Source organism: Mustela nigripes, chromosome 1 (assembly GCF_022355385.1).
Source record: "Mustela nigripes isolate SB6536 chromosome 1, MUSNIG.SB6536, whole genome shotgun sequence".
NCBI lineage: Eukaryota > Metazoa > Chordata > Mammalia > Carnivora > Mustelidae > Mustela > Mustela nigripes.
In genome coordinates this window covers 4,194,717-4,207,021 of record NC_081557.1, presented here as the reverse complement: position 1 = coordinate 4,207,021, position 12,305 = coordinate 4,194,717, and the positions used below count along the sequence as shown (strand labels likewise).

The window sequence follows — 12,305 nt, the reverse complement described above, 5'->3', positions numbered from 1 at the left end:
GAAATCGACGAGTCCTATTGAATTAGCAATGATCAGAATCAAACATTTAAGATAATGTCAGTCAAGACACATTTTCTTTGGCATCATTACCATTGGGTTAGAGTCCTTCTTTTGAGAGCAGCCAGAGGCGTCCTCGGCTTCTTGCGACGAGGGGAACTTGCAACAGGATTCTGGACCAAGAGGGTTCTGAAAAGTTGCTTCCTCAGGATTGTTACTTATAATATTACCACCTGCTTCCTTTATTTCCACCTTAAAAACAAAAAAGGAATTGTTATTTTAGAAACCACATTGTGGACACCGGTTTTCACGGATGCATACTGTTTGCAAAGGGAAGAGCCCCCTTAGCTTTACTTCTCTCCCTCTCGTTCTCCCTATGTGGGAGCAACGAGGAGTGAGCAGTTATCTGACCAGCCTCACAGGGAAGGAAGGACCCTGAGGACCAAACCCCTCTGCCCACGAAATATGCAGGTGAACCTTCCACGCGGTGCTCATGCTGCTTCCAGCACACGGCATAAGGACCTGAGGAGATGCCCCAGCTGGCCGCGTGCCCCTCAAGGGGCCCAACAGCCCTCCCTTCTCTAGGACCCGGCAGACTGGAGGGATCTTCCTTAACCTGGCCTCCAAGCTGGCCCTTTCTCACCGTTCTTAGTGTGCTCATTAAGTTGTATGAAACTTAATGTTGATTTGTTTTCTTTCAAGAAGCCTCCGATCCTTGCCGACATATCAGATTTAATATTGATCGTGTATTTATAGCAGAGCTCACCATTACAGAACAGCGGTGTCCTGACTGGACGGCAGGACTGTAACAAGTGCTAAGGGCATGGGGAACAGCCAGCTTTGTCTCTGAGCCATCTTCTGCAACAGCTGCCAACTCACCGACTCACGGCAAGGTCACCAGCAAGAGGGCAAAATGCCAGTGATGCTGCTGAAAACTGGTGAAATTTAAAAACTAAAGACTCGATGGTTAAAAAAATACCATCAGACTTGAGGGTTCCAAAATTGTGAGGATTCTTTCTACATTTGCTAAGAATGCAAGGAGGATTGGGATGGCATCGGCCGACCCCTCCTGAGCCTCCATCGGCCCTAGAATGCCCACTGCAGAGTGCAGGGGCGCTTGCCAGAGGCCAGGAGGCAGGTCCTTCCAAGAAGACGGTGATTCTAGGGTAACAATCTGAAGACCTCATTTAAAATCACAGCATGGGGGCGCCAGGCTGGCTCAGTGGGTTAAAGCCTCTGCCTTCGGCTCAGGTCATGATCTCAGGGTCTTGGGATCGAGCCCCACATCGGCTCTGCTCAGCAGGGAATCTGCTTCCTCCCTTCTCTCTCTGCCTGCCTCTCTGCCTACTTGTGACCTCTATCAAATAAATAAATAAAATCTTCAAAAAATAATAAAAACAATAAAATCACAGCACAGATCATGATCTTTCTAGGTGTGGCTGTGGACGCAAACTTGGAGATGTCCAACAAATAGTGAAATCAGCGACCTGCACAGATAATAATTACTGGCAGTTTCCTTATTAGCACAGCAGACTGTCATGAAGGTATCAATCTTTAAAAAGAAGAAGGTTTAGCTGTGTTTCAAGTTTGGCTTTATTTCAATAATTCACATTTTAAAGAAAGAGAAAATTTAAAATTTTCTTCTGCTTTCTGCTTTGAGGAACTTGCCAGGCAGGTGCCGTCAGAGTTTAGATTGAATTTCCCACCCTATGATTAACACGTACTTGCACAGCAAGTGCTGCAAGCGACTATGATCTGAACTACTTATACTCAGTGAATTCCCATTTTTACAGAAGAGATATGAACAAAGGTCAATGTGGGAATGAATTTCTAGAAAAAGGAAAGTAGCAATTCATCCTCAATATTTACTTTAAAATAATCCCATTCTGTTTAAACGATAAACATGTCCATGCTGGATCTTTTTCATTTTACTAGTTAACTAGGAAATAGGCAATAACATTTTCTAAAAGCAAAAAAATATCATCCAAATAGCCTCTCCTTTATTTTGTCCAACCTACATTTTGTTAAAATTGGATTACATTGGAAAAGAATGTTGGGCACCTGGGTGACTCAGTCGGTTAAACTGCTGCCTTCAGCTAGGTCACGATCCCGGAGTCCTGGAATCGAGCCCCGCATCAGGCTCCCAGCTCCACAGGGAGTCTGCTCCTCCCTCTGACCTCCTACCTTCTCATGTTTTTACCTGATCTCTCAAATAAATAAATAAAATCTTAAAAGAGATTGAGAGAGAGAATGTTATGATTTTGAGACGAGCCAGTTCTGTTCCTGTTCTGGTGAATTCTCACTGAGTCCACTTTGTAAAGCAGTCGTCCTAAGACGCCCAACAGGCAAAAGGTGCCAGGAACCCCAGTCTGGCCTGGAAGCCAAATGGAGTGGCTGACACTGCAAGCCATCCGAAGAAGAGTCAAGGAAGACCTCTACTGCGGGTGATGGCTGGTAGGACCGGGTGAGCTCTAGGGCTCCCGCGTGTAAGCGAGAGGGCGGTGGAGGCTCAGCCTCTCCTCCCCATCTTTCCTTTACACTAAGGAGCAGCAGCTGCGCCGAAGGGAAACCAGAAAGTCAGAAATCCAAGCTCTGGAGCTATGACTCCTGACACACGAAGTCAGGCCACCCTCATCCCAATACCAGCTCCAAACTGCTCCTCAGATGCTTAACAACTTACTACAGTGATTTAAGGGCTGAGTGCTCTAGCTTTTCAAACTCGATCCTCTTGGGCCAGTACCCATTTCCTTGGGATCCCGTTTCCTTTAAAAATTGATTTGTTTCATTCCGGCAAGAACAAAGCAGAAAAATCACCAGTGGCGACAGCAGAAGAGGGCCGTTAGTCCAGAATCAGCAGGAATTTATGGAGACTGAGTTATGTTGCTTATGCTGGAGGAACACGCCCTAACTACCAGCGAGAAGCTCCCGCGTCTTGATTTCAGGACTATGTGAAAACAATCACACTGCATCCCCCCCCCCCCCAGTACATTAGCGATTCTAACATAAAGGGGGCGGGGGACTCTCCTAAAGCCAGTGATAGCAACAGGCGAGGGCCACACACTTCCTTGCTCTTTCCCTCTTCTGCTGTCAGCCCCCCAGGATCTAATTCTCCTGCAGGGAGAATGGCCTGGCTGGGTGGGCGCAGGGGGCTTCCAAAGGGAGGTGCGCAGTTGGAATGAGAGACTCCAACCCAGGATGCTACTGACCCCGGGAAAAGGCTTGTGAGGGAAATCTTGGCCCGGGCCAGCGGTCTCACGTCTCTGCTCCGCACCGGGTGACCGAGGTCCGGCGCCTGTCTCCCACATGGATCTTACTGGAATCACCCGGACCCCCGGGTGGGCACCTCCTTCCCTGGCCCAGGCGCCCAGGGGCACGACAGCAGGACTCCGGTGCGAGGCCAGCAGCGAGGACAGGAAGTGCACGTTGTAGGCCTGCGGCTGCGGCTGCGGGGCCACCACCGGCAGCGCGGCGTCCTCCAGGGGGCTGAGCTCGGGGAGACTCGGGTACTCCGGGAGCATCTCCTCGGCGTCGCTGCCGTCCACCGCGAGCTCCACTTTCACTTGGCTGTCACAGTCCACGTGAAGCGGGGGGTTGAACGCGTGCAGGAGGGGCTCCTTGGGGTCCGCGGAGCTCAGATACGCGTCTTTAAACACGTGGAACTCGTCCTCCTCGTGCTTCACCACCACCGGGGTTTTCAGGGCAAGGTTCTCCGAAACGAACGGACTCTCTGCACTGAAAAGGTCGGTCACCATCTCCTCCTCGGGACCGGACATCCCTCCGAGCAGGGGCGCCTCTTCCATGTCCGCTGAGGGGACCTCGGGCCGGGCATCGCCACGCACCCCTCGCCACGCGGATTCCGGCCCAGAGCCGAGCACCTGCAAGGACGCGGCCAGGTGAGGCGGGCACGGCCCCGCCCCGGCCCCGCCCCGGCCCCGCCCCGGCCCCGCCCCGCCCCCGCCCCGCCCCGGCCCCGCCCCGCGCTCCACGGGGGGTCCCCGAGCCGGGGGGGGGGCGGGGGGCGTGTCCCTCCACTCCCGAGGGTCTCCCGGGGCCGGGGTCCCTCCCTTCCCGAGGGGCTGACCCGGGGAGGGAGGGGGGGTCCCGCTGCCCTCGAGGGCCTGACCGGGGCGGGGGTCCCTCCATTCCTGAGGGCGTGCCGGGGCGGGGGTCCCTCCACTCCCGAGGGTCCGACCGGGGGACCCACTGTCCCCCTCCCCGCCTGCAGATCCCTCGGCCGCGCCCGGAGACCGCGGGGACACCCGACGGCGGCCGGACGGACGCGGGGTCAGGCCTCCTCAGGGGCACACACCTGCGGCCGCCGCGGCTGCCGGAGCGCAGAGCCAGGAGGCGGAGCAGGGGGCGGAGCGAGGCGGCCCCTCACGTGCCCGCGGCCGTTGGCGGTTAGGGGCGGGGCGGCGGTGGGCGGGGCCGGTCTGGGGCGGGGCGGGGGCGGGGCTCGAGGAGAGCCAGGTGACCCGGGCGGGGGCGGGCTGCGGCGGGGAGAAGGTCCAGGAAGGACGCTCCCAGGGTCTTCTGCTCCAGCGTCACATGGGGCAACTGAGGCCCCCAGACCAGCCTGGCTTCTTCCGATGAAAATTAGAATAATGTTTTTCTTTCATTGGCTCATAAACTCTATAGCGGAATATTTAAACATTACAGATAGAGCCGAAGTTCCCTTAAGAAACAGGCCGTCCCCCGTCGTGCTGCCGGCCAAGGGGGACACTGCAGTCAGCTGTGATCACCCCAGCCCTCGCAGGGCCTCGCCTACAGATGCGCGCGTAGACGGCCTTTAAGCTTATGGCTGAAACAGTCTCATCAGGGTTGAAGTCCGTTGAGTTCAGGGCAGGGCGGAGCGAGCAGTTTGGGCTCCCCGAACTGCAGGCAGCCCACACACACTGAAGGGCCCTCAGGAAAAAACGTCTGACCAGCTTGAGCAGCCGGAGCAAGAACATCACCCGGGAAGACTCTCAGCATTCCCGCATTTTCAAGCGGCAGCTCCCATGCCATGGGAGGCGCAGCCACCTCACCTGGGCGAGTCACAACCTAGCCAGACTCGGTGGCTCAGGACCTCTGGGACACTCCAAAATGCTCTTCCAGCCAGGATCAGCTGACGCCAGCTGTGTCGTGACTGAGGCCTCCCCTCAAATCAGCCGCCCCTCGAGGCCAGCTACCTCGGCCCACACGTGATCCTCTCATCTGCCTTGGGACACTGGAGATCCTCAGAACGGCTGTCTTGGTTCTGTCCTCCTCCTCCCACCGGATTTGAGCTCCACCACAGCCAGAACCTCGTGGGGTCCCCGCTGTACCTAGCAGAGCTTAGCACACAGTAAGTGCTCCAAAGACTACCGAGAAAACGGAATTCACGCACCCACTTAGCAGATACTTGAGAACCTACTACGTGTCGGACACTGTTCCGGGCGTGGGAGCAGGGAGAGAATGCATAAACACAGAGTGGAAACCCACAGCCCATCTCGGCAGCTGCCCTTCTCAGCCAGGTCAGTGAGTCTTGTGAGGTCCACCCTGCCCAGGCTGGGCCTCCTGTGGTCTCTCTCCAAAGGTCTCCAGCTCCTGGACTTCCAGCCCTGACTTATAACCTCCTTATTCATATTACAAAAGAGCCAGGACCAAAGGCTGGGATTAATGTTTTATTAATGATAACATTCATACCGCAGTTCTCAGATTTACATCCAAAAGAGCATCTGTATTTACATGTAATGGACAGTCCAAGATAACAAATTCAAACCACAGCTCCTTTAAGACTATGGCTTATTCCACATTAAATTAAATACATAATACTCTTCCCTCCTCCTTTCAACATGTACAATAAAAACCACTCTTCCTTCCTTTACGAAATATAAAATTGCATTGATAACTGCACTGGTTAACAACAATTAATTACATTTGAAATATTTAAACCTGAGAGACGAGCCCAAATGTGTTTGAGTGCTACACGGTGACACTGGAATTCACATGGGAATGCTAAGGTCAGTGGTCAGTATTGCAGGGTTGGGGTGGCTCTGATGGCGACGGATGCCAGCTTTGACTGGAAGCCACGCCTGCCTACCCCGGGGGGAGGCAGAGTGGGTGATTGCCCCCCACACCTCCTTCACTATGAACCATGAAGGAAGGAGGGGGTAGGGCTTGTTACTGTAGATGTTGGTCTTCATTTTAGCTTTTTTGTGTGTGTTTTCATTTTTGCTTTTAAGAGGAAAAAAAAATCTTTGGCCCATTTAGGTGGAATTTTGACATCACATATACATAAACAAAACACGCATTCGCCCTGTAGCGAGCGCCCGTCTCCTCCGACAGTCCAGCCTGGTCATCGTATCCTGGCAGGGCACGGCTCTTACAGAGGCAAGCCCCACCAGAACAAAGTGGTCAGAAAAATAAATACAGTTTTAAAAATGGACAGCTAAGCTGGTCGTTATGGCCGTGGAGCTTTCCCATTCCATGATCCTTTATTTTTTACATTAAATCCTGGAGACGACTCAGTGCATAATTGCTTTTTGGTCGATCGGACGCTTCCAGATGAAGGCACGCCCACCGGAAGTGCAGGCTGTGTCAGACCCAGCACCCGCGACACTTCCGTCTGTCACGGAGATGACGCGGCCTACGGGTCTCTATCGCCCTCCATCTCCCCTGGAAAGGACAGTGGTTCTGTCTCTTGCCAGCTGGGACTGGAAAGCACTCCTGGGGCCTACTGGCCCTACACTCTCCTGACCATTTCGAGGTTATTCTTCCTGTCTCTCAAGCTTTGTTCCTTTGTCAGTGGTAAATGTCACGCCCTGCCTTTGTTGTCAGCTTGGGTGAGCAGCTACCCAGAGGCCCAGCTCACGCTTTCTTCTCCAGACACATCACACTTGATCGTGACATCTCTTGCTCCCCATTTCTCTCTCTCTCTCTCTTTCTCACACACACACACACACACACACACACACACACACCCTTTCTTTCATTGCTTAATGATGCAAGGAAGGCCGTCTGATGCGGGGGCATCCAGCCCAGCGGCCCACAGGAGGGAACTGGTCTTTCTAGGGGCAGGGAAACCACAGGAAACACTTAGGGTTTCAGTTGAGAATAGTAAGACACAATTCCCACCTGAAGACCGACCCGACCCAGGATATCTTTCCCGCGGTCTCCCTCTCGCTCTGGGCCTTCCACTTTTAAGGCACTGGGTTTTGAAGACTCGCGCGGTCAGTAAAAGTAGAGATGAGGTGGAGGGCATGCTTCCAACACGGAGAGGCCAATACGGGCTACCAGATGACGGACGGTGACGGAGCAACCCACAGTGACAAGAGCTATTTCCAGAAGCACAGTGTTTCCGTTAGTGCATTACACGCGCATCAGCTACAAACGGTTAACATCTCCAAAACTCGAACGCGTTCCTCTCTGAACAAAACGAGCTCCGGTAGGAGTAAACGCCCATGAGTACCAGGTGCCCGGTCGCCCCCCTCCCCACCGAGGAAACGTGCCATTTGCGCTCCCAATGCATGAAGTCACAAGCCCACCAGTCCCTTCAATAGCTCAACCACAATCTCATCCCTCAGTCACCACAGGCAGATGCAAACGCTTTTTGGGGGCGGGGGGCAGAGGGACACTTGATGAAAAGATCCCCAAAGTCGGGACCTGCCAGGAAGTAGTGGAGTCAGACTTCACGTGGTGGAGACCTGCTGTTCTATAAGAAGGAAAACACCAAACCCTTGGCGGAAGGAAAACTGAGTTTCGTGGGGCAATTCTGCATCCGGAGCTACACTCGGGATCGGACAGCTACTCTTCATTTGGTTTTGGCGGCTGAGCTCGTTCTGCTTCGCGGCGGCTCTAATGGAGTTACTTTTTGGAGTTGGCGCCCAACCCAAACAAACCGATGATGTCCGTCATCGCCCGTCTCAGGTGCTTCCCAAAGCGATGCGAGTCCTTCCGCGCAAAGACAAAAAACAAAAACGCACGTTACAATGTTGAAATCCCTACACTGGGGCCTTGAACCTGACTCGGGGGACAACGCGTTACACAAAGCGCGACAAATAAATGAATTCCAATCCTCTCTGCTAGCGGCGAACTTGGCCGTGCTCTCAGGGGATCCGCCATGCGGAAAGGCAGAAAAGAAACTAGGATTCAGTGTGCCACGCTGGGAAGGAGGTCACACGTTCCACTCCCACAGAACACCGCAGACCCTGCTTCATCTTATTATTATTATTTTTTAAAGATTTCATTAATTTACTTGAGAGAGAGAGACAGCAAGTGAGAGCGAGCTCAAGCAGGGGGACGGACGCAGGAAGAAGCAAGTTCCGCACCGAGCAGGGAGCCCGGTGTGGGACCCGATCCCGGGAGCCCAGGGTCATGACCCGAGCAGAAGGCAGCCGCTTCACCAACTGAGCCCCCCAGGCCCCCCCACCATCATCTTGTACTCGTCTTCCTTCATACACGCACGCTGACCTCCATCTACCCTCTGATATTAGGGTCAGAGTCACGCGAGCACTCCCAGAGTAGGATTTAAAGCCAGCACTATAGGCAAAGAAATATTTGCAACCAAAGAAGATCATTTCTTTAAAATTAAAAAGGGGCGCCTGGGTGTCTCGGTGGTTAAGTGTCAGCCTTCAGCTCAGGTCATGATCTCAGGGTCCTGGGATCGAGCCCCACGTCCGGCTCTCCGCTCAGTGGGGAGCCTGCTTCCCCCTCTCCCGCTGTCTCTCCATTCATGCATGCACATGGCCTCGCTCATTCTCTCTCAAATAAAATCTTAAAAATAATAATAATAAAATAAAATTAGGTGAAAGAGTTTAAAAATTCTTTTCTCTCAAAATGTCCAAACCGAGTAAAAAAGCATGTTGTTAATCTGCTACTTCCTGTCAAATTCAGGAAGAACATGTCTGTCAAGTTAAAAAGAAAATGGCAAAAATATGCCTTTAGGAAAGGCAACTTGGTTCTGTACTTACGGTCTCGGGGCTGGAGAACTTGGAAGATATGTGGAAATTGATGAGGTTCTCTCCCACGAGGATGTAGGACACGCCATAACCATCGTCAGCGACCTACAGGACCAGGTAAGCCGATGTTTAACCTCGGGGAAGGAGCCGATGAGGAAACAGGACTGTCTCACATTCCACATACAAGACAGCAAAAGCCCCTGCACTAATCATCTGCAGAATTCCTGGTGGGGCAGGGAGGGACCCACAAGGTACCAGGGAGTGCTCAGGGTCCAGGAAGACCCCAAGCGGAGGCGGGCGGGCACGGCCGGTCCCCGGGCACGCAGCTCCGTGCCCACCTACCCTCAGACACTTACCGGCCCGAAGCCCCCTCCGCTGGACACGTACTCCGGGTTCTTCTCCAAATCAAACAGCTCCACCTGCTGCTGCGGAGTCTGGCTGGTCGATAACCTCCACGGCTCAGATAAGACCTGCGGCGTCAAACACGGACATTCTCTAATGACACCCTTCCCCGCACCAACCTCTTCTGTCCCTGCACAGCAGCCCCGGGGGGCGACAGGGAAAGTCTCGCCGGGACTCGGGTAGCTCAGACGCAGGAGGTCTGCGTCCCGGAAGGCCTCTTGCTGACTCAGGCCAGTCCGTGTGCAGAGAGGGCATCTGGACCAGGGGGGCTGACACCCCCCAAAGGGGGCAGACATACGAACTAAGACTCAGGAAGGGGACCGTGCTGGGCTGAAGCTAATTTTCAGGAATTTTTTCAAGCTGCTTGATCAACACAGCATTATTATAAGTTAAATTTCACACCTTTAAAAGTAAATAAACTGTATTAAAAACAAGACTGATAAATACTCGGCTCCTCATGTCCTAGTCACCAGCGTGCACCTTACTATGGTCCGAGCTGGAGGTCGGGAGGGTATGTGTGACGCACGGCGTTCCCCAGAGGCTGAAGGGAGGCGGCACTAAGGCCACAGCTCGGATGGGACACGGTGATGACAGCGGAGCCCCAGGACCCATTTGGCGAGGCCCCGACTTCGTCCCGGCTTAGCCAGCGAGCCGGAAGAGCTGCCGCCGACCGTGGCAACTGACCTCCTTCAGGAAAGGGGACTCCACGGCCAGGTATTTGGACACCACGTAAAGACAGAAGAGGTGGCGGTCGATCCCGGAGCCAGTCATTGCCAGGCGGTACAGATGCTGGTGCTTCTCGGAGGCGATCTTGAACAACTTGAGCCTCTGCTCAACCTGAGTAAAGGGGCGGGACAGTCATGCCATGCAGGACGGACCCCACAGGCTCTGACACGCACGTGAGGGGCCCTTCTCCACAGGGGTCCAATGACACCATTAAAGCAAGCGGGAGGGACGTGCCAGAGCGGAAGCCCCCCTGAGGGGCTGCCCCCTCCCCAGATTCATGCTGCCGATGGGGCCACCCGAGGGAAACCCAGAGCCCCCAGCCTGTGCGGGCATCGTGGGTATGGGCAGCGGGCTCCGCTGACCCCAAGTAGAAGGTTCTATGGCACGGTTCCAGGCTTCTCACCCAGACCCCAGCTCCTTGGATTGTCCCACTGCACCAACTCCCGTGCCTCCCTGTGCTCTGTGAGGTTCTAGACTCCTAGGGAGTCCATGGGATTAACGCTAACCTCTCTGCACGTGTCCTGACCACGTTCAGCTCCCCTGAAAGGCAGCAGGGAGAGAAGCTGAATACGACGCCCCCGGAGAAGGCATGCGCGAGGTCTCCGCGGCCTGGCGCCTCCTTACCGTCTGGGTGGGGTCCACCATGGCGAGCACGAAGTTGCATGACTCCATGGTACAGGAACGCACGGTCTCTGTCCTCCCCTCTCGGAAGAGCCGGGTCATGGAGGCCTCGTATGTGAGGCAGAATTTGCCCATGTCCTGTAGAGGAAAAATACTTTAATACAAGGCACGGCCCGCTGATGGACTCTAACGCACAAGATGGGATGGGTTATGGTCAGCTTTAGCTTTTAGTCATTATCAGTCTTCACACGGGGTTGTGCAGCAGGCAGATGGAGACGTCATTAGCTTTGGAAAGGCCCGGGGGTGGGGGGTCAGTTTCTGGGTAGCCCAGGGTCCATTTCCAGATGCAACAGATGCCACGGCACAATTTCCTGAGCTTCACACACCTATCTGAGTGCAGACACACTTATGGAAGGAAGACATGACAAGGAGATGGCCATGCAACAGTTGGAAATTATTAAAAGACACAAGGTGTTGGCAGGAAATGTTCCACGGTATTTGGATGACAATGAGGATGGCCTGGGAGAGGAGAGACAGGTCAGGAGCAGTGTCCCCCGGCAGGAGGGCCGGTGGCCAGCTGCCCCACTGGACAGGAAGGGAAATGAAACAGAAGGGGTAGCCATGGGGGGAGCGGTCAGGAGGTCTCTTTGGAATGCTCTCGTATTCCCGCTGAACCAAGAAGGCGGCTTGGCCTGCTGAGGCTGGAGAAGCGGGGAGGGGCCGGGAGCTGGAGAGAAGCCAGAGAGAAGGCGTGGGGAACCGGCATGGAGGGGCACAGAGGGGGCTGCCCGAGCCAGAGCTCGGTATTTTGAAGTGGAGAAATCAGTCTGAATCCAGCCACTCCAGCCTCTTGGGTACGGGGCAGAGCAGTCCATGCCCAGTGAGGGGTGGGGAACCAGACAGGCAGCGGCCCCGTAGGGTCTAGGGACTGACTAGAAGGGGGACAGGAGGACAGAAGAGGCAGCACCTGAAGCTGAGACCCTGCAGGTGACAGGTCAGCGGGGGCTCCAGGGAGAAGCAGCAGGAGGAGCAGGACAGGGTCCGAGAAGCACACGGCGTCCCGTGCATGCGCTGTGAGAGGCAACACCTGCAGACGCCCCTGGCCGCCAGGCCGACCCCGAGATGCCAGGTTCCCCGTCTGGACGGGAAAGTGGCCACGGCAGTCTGTGGACCCCAGTCGTTCCTGTGGACAGTGCCTCTCGGCGTCCGGGCCCCACTGACCCCAAGGAGACAGAGGACACCCTGCCACCAGCGGACACCGTGAAGCAAAACCCAGCGCCAGAGTCAAGGCTGAAGTCCCTGGCGAGCGGGCCATGCCTGTGAGTGGCCTTCGGGGCTCTGTCCCTCCCCCAGTCCTGCCTGTAAAGTGACGAGGCGAGCAGGCCACGGGGTGAGGAACACAGGCCAGGAGGTCTGCGACCAGCCGCCGCTCCCTGCCGTCCACCTGCGGTGCCCCCGAGGGAGCCTCCACGCTGCCCCGACACCAGGCGCAGGAGCCGCCAACTCACCGCACTTCTTCCACACACCAGTCATTCCTTTTGCCTGGAGTGGGCTCCAAGAGGGGCTCTACCTCCCCATTCTGCTCTAAGCAGAGTAAGACTAAGAACAGAGCAGGTAAGCAAGGGCCCAGGTCGGTCA

At 55.0% G+C, this 12,305-nt stretch overlaps 2 protein-coding genes across 4 annotated transcripts in view; both read right to left on the bottom strand.

Moving 5' to 3' along the window:
• The window catches only part of TESMIN (testis expressed metallothionein like protein), a 37,689-nt gene extending 33,350 nt beyond the window's left edge, over positions 1-4,339 (bottom strand). Inside the window, exons 1-3 of the mRNA XM_059399561.1 lie at positions 4,307-4,339; positions 3,312-3,872; positions 91-249 (exon numbers count right to left, since the gene is read on the bottom strand). Of these exons, the coding sequence (XP_059255544.1) occupies positions 91-249; positions 3,312-3,797 (645 nt within the window). The 5' untranslated portion in view covers positions 3,798-3,872; positions 4,307-4,339. The remainder of the gene's footprint in view (positions 1-90; positions 250-3,311; positions 3,873-4,306) is intronic.
• A 1,290-nt stretch (positions 4,340-5,629) lies between these two features.
• The window catches only part of CPT1A (carnitine palmitoyltransferase 1A), a 49,381-nt gene continuing 42,705 nt past the window's right edge, over positions 5,630-12,305 (bottom strand). For all 3 annotated transcript variants that reach the window (XM_059399414.1, XM_059399423.1, XM_059399405.1), the window contains 5 exons: positions 10,671-10,805; positions 10,005-10,157; positions 9,275-9,388; positions 8,931-9,023; positions 5,630-7,911 (listed from right to left, as the gene is read on the bottom strand). In XM_059399414.1, coding sequence (XP_059255397.1) covers positions 7,825-7,911; positions 8,931-9,023; positions 9,275-9,388; positions 10,005-10,157; positions 10,671-10,805 — 582 coding nt within the window. In that variant the 3' untranslated portion in view covers positions 5,630-7,824. The remainder of the gene's footprint in view (positions 7,912-8,930; positions 9,024-9,274; positions 9,389-10,004; positions 10,158-10,670; positions 10,806-12,305) is intronic.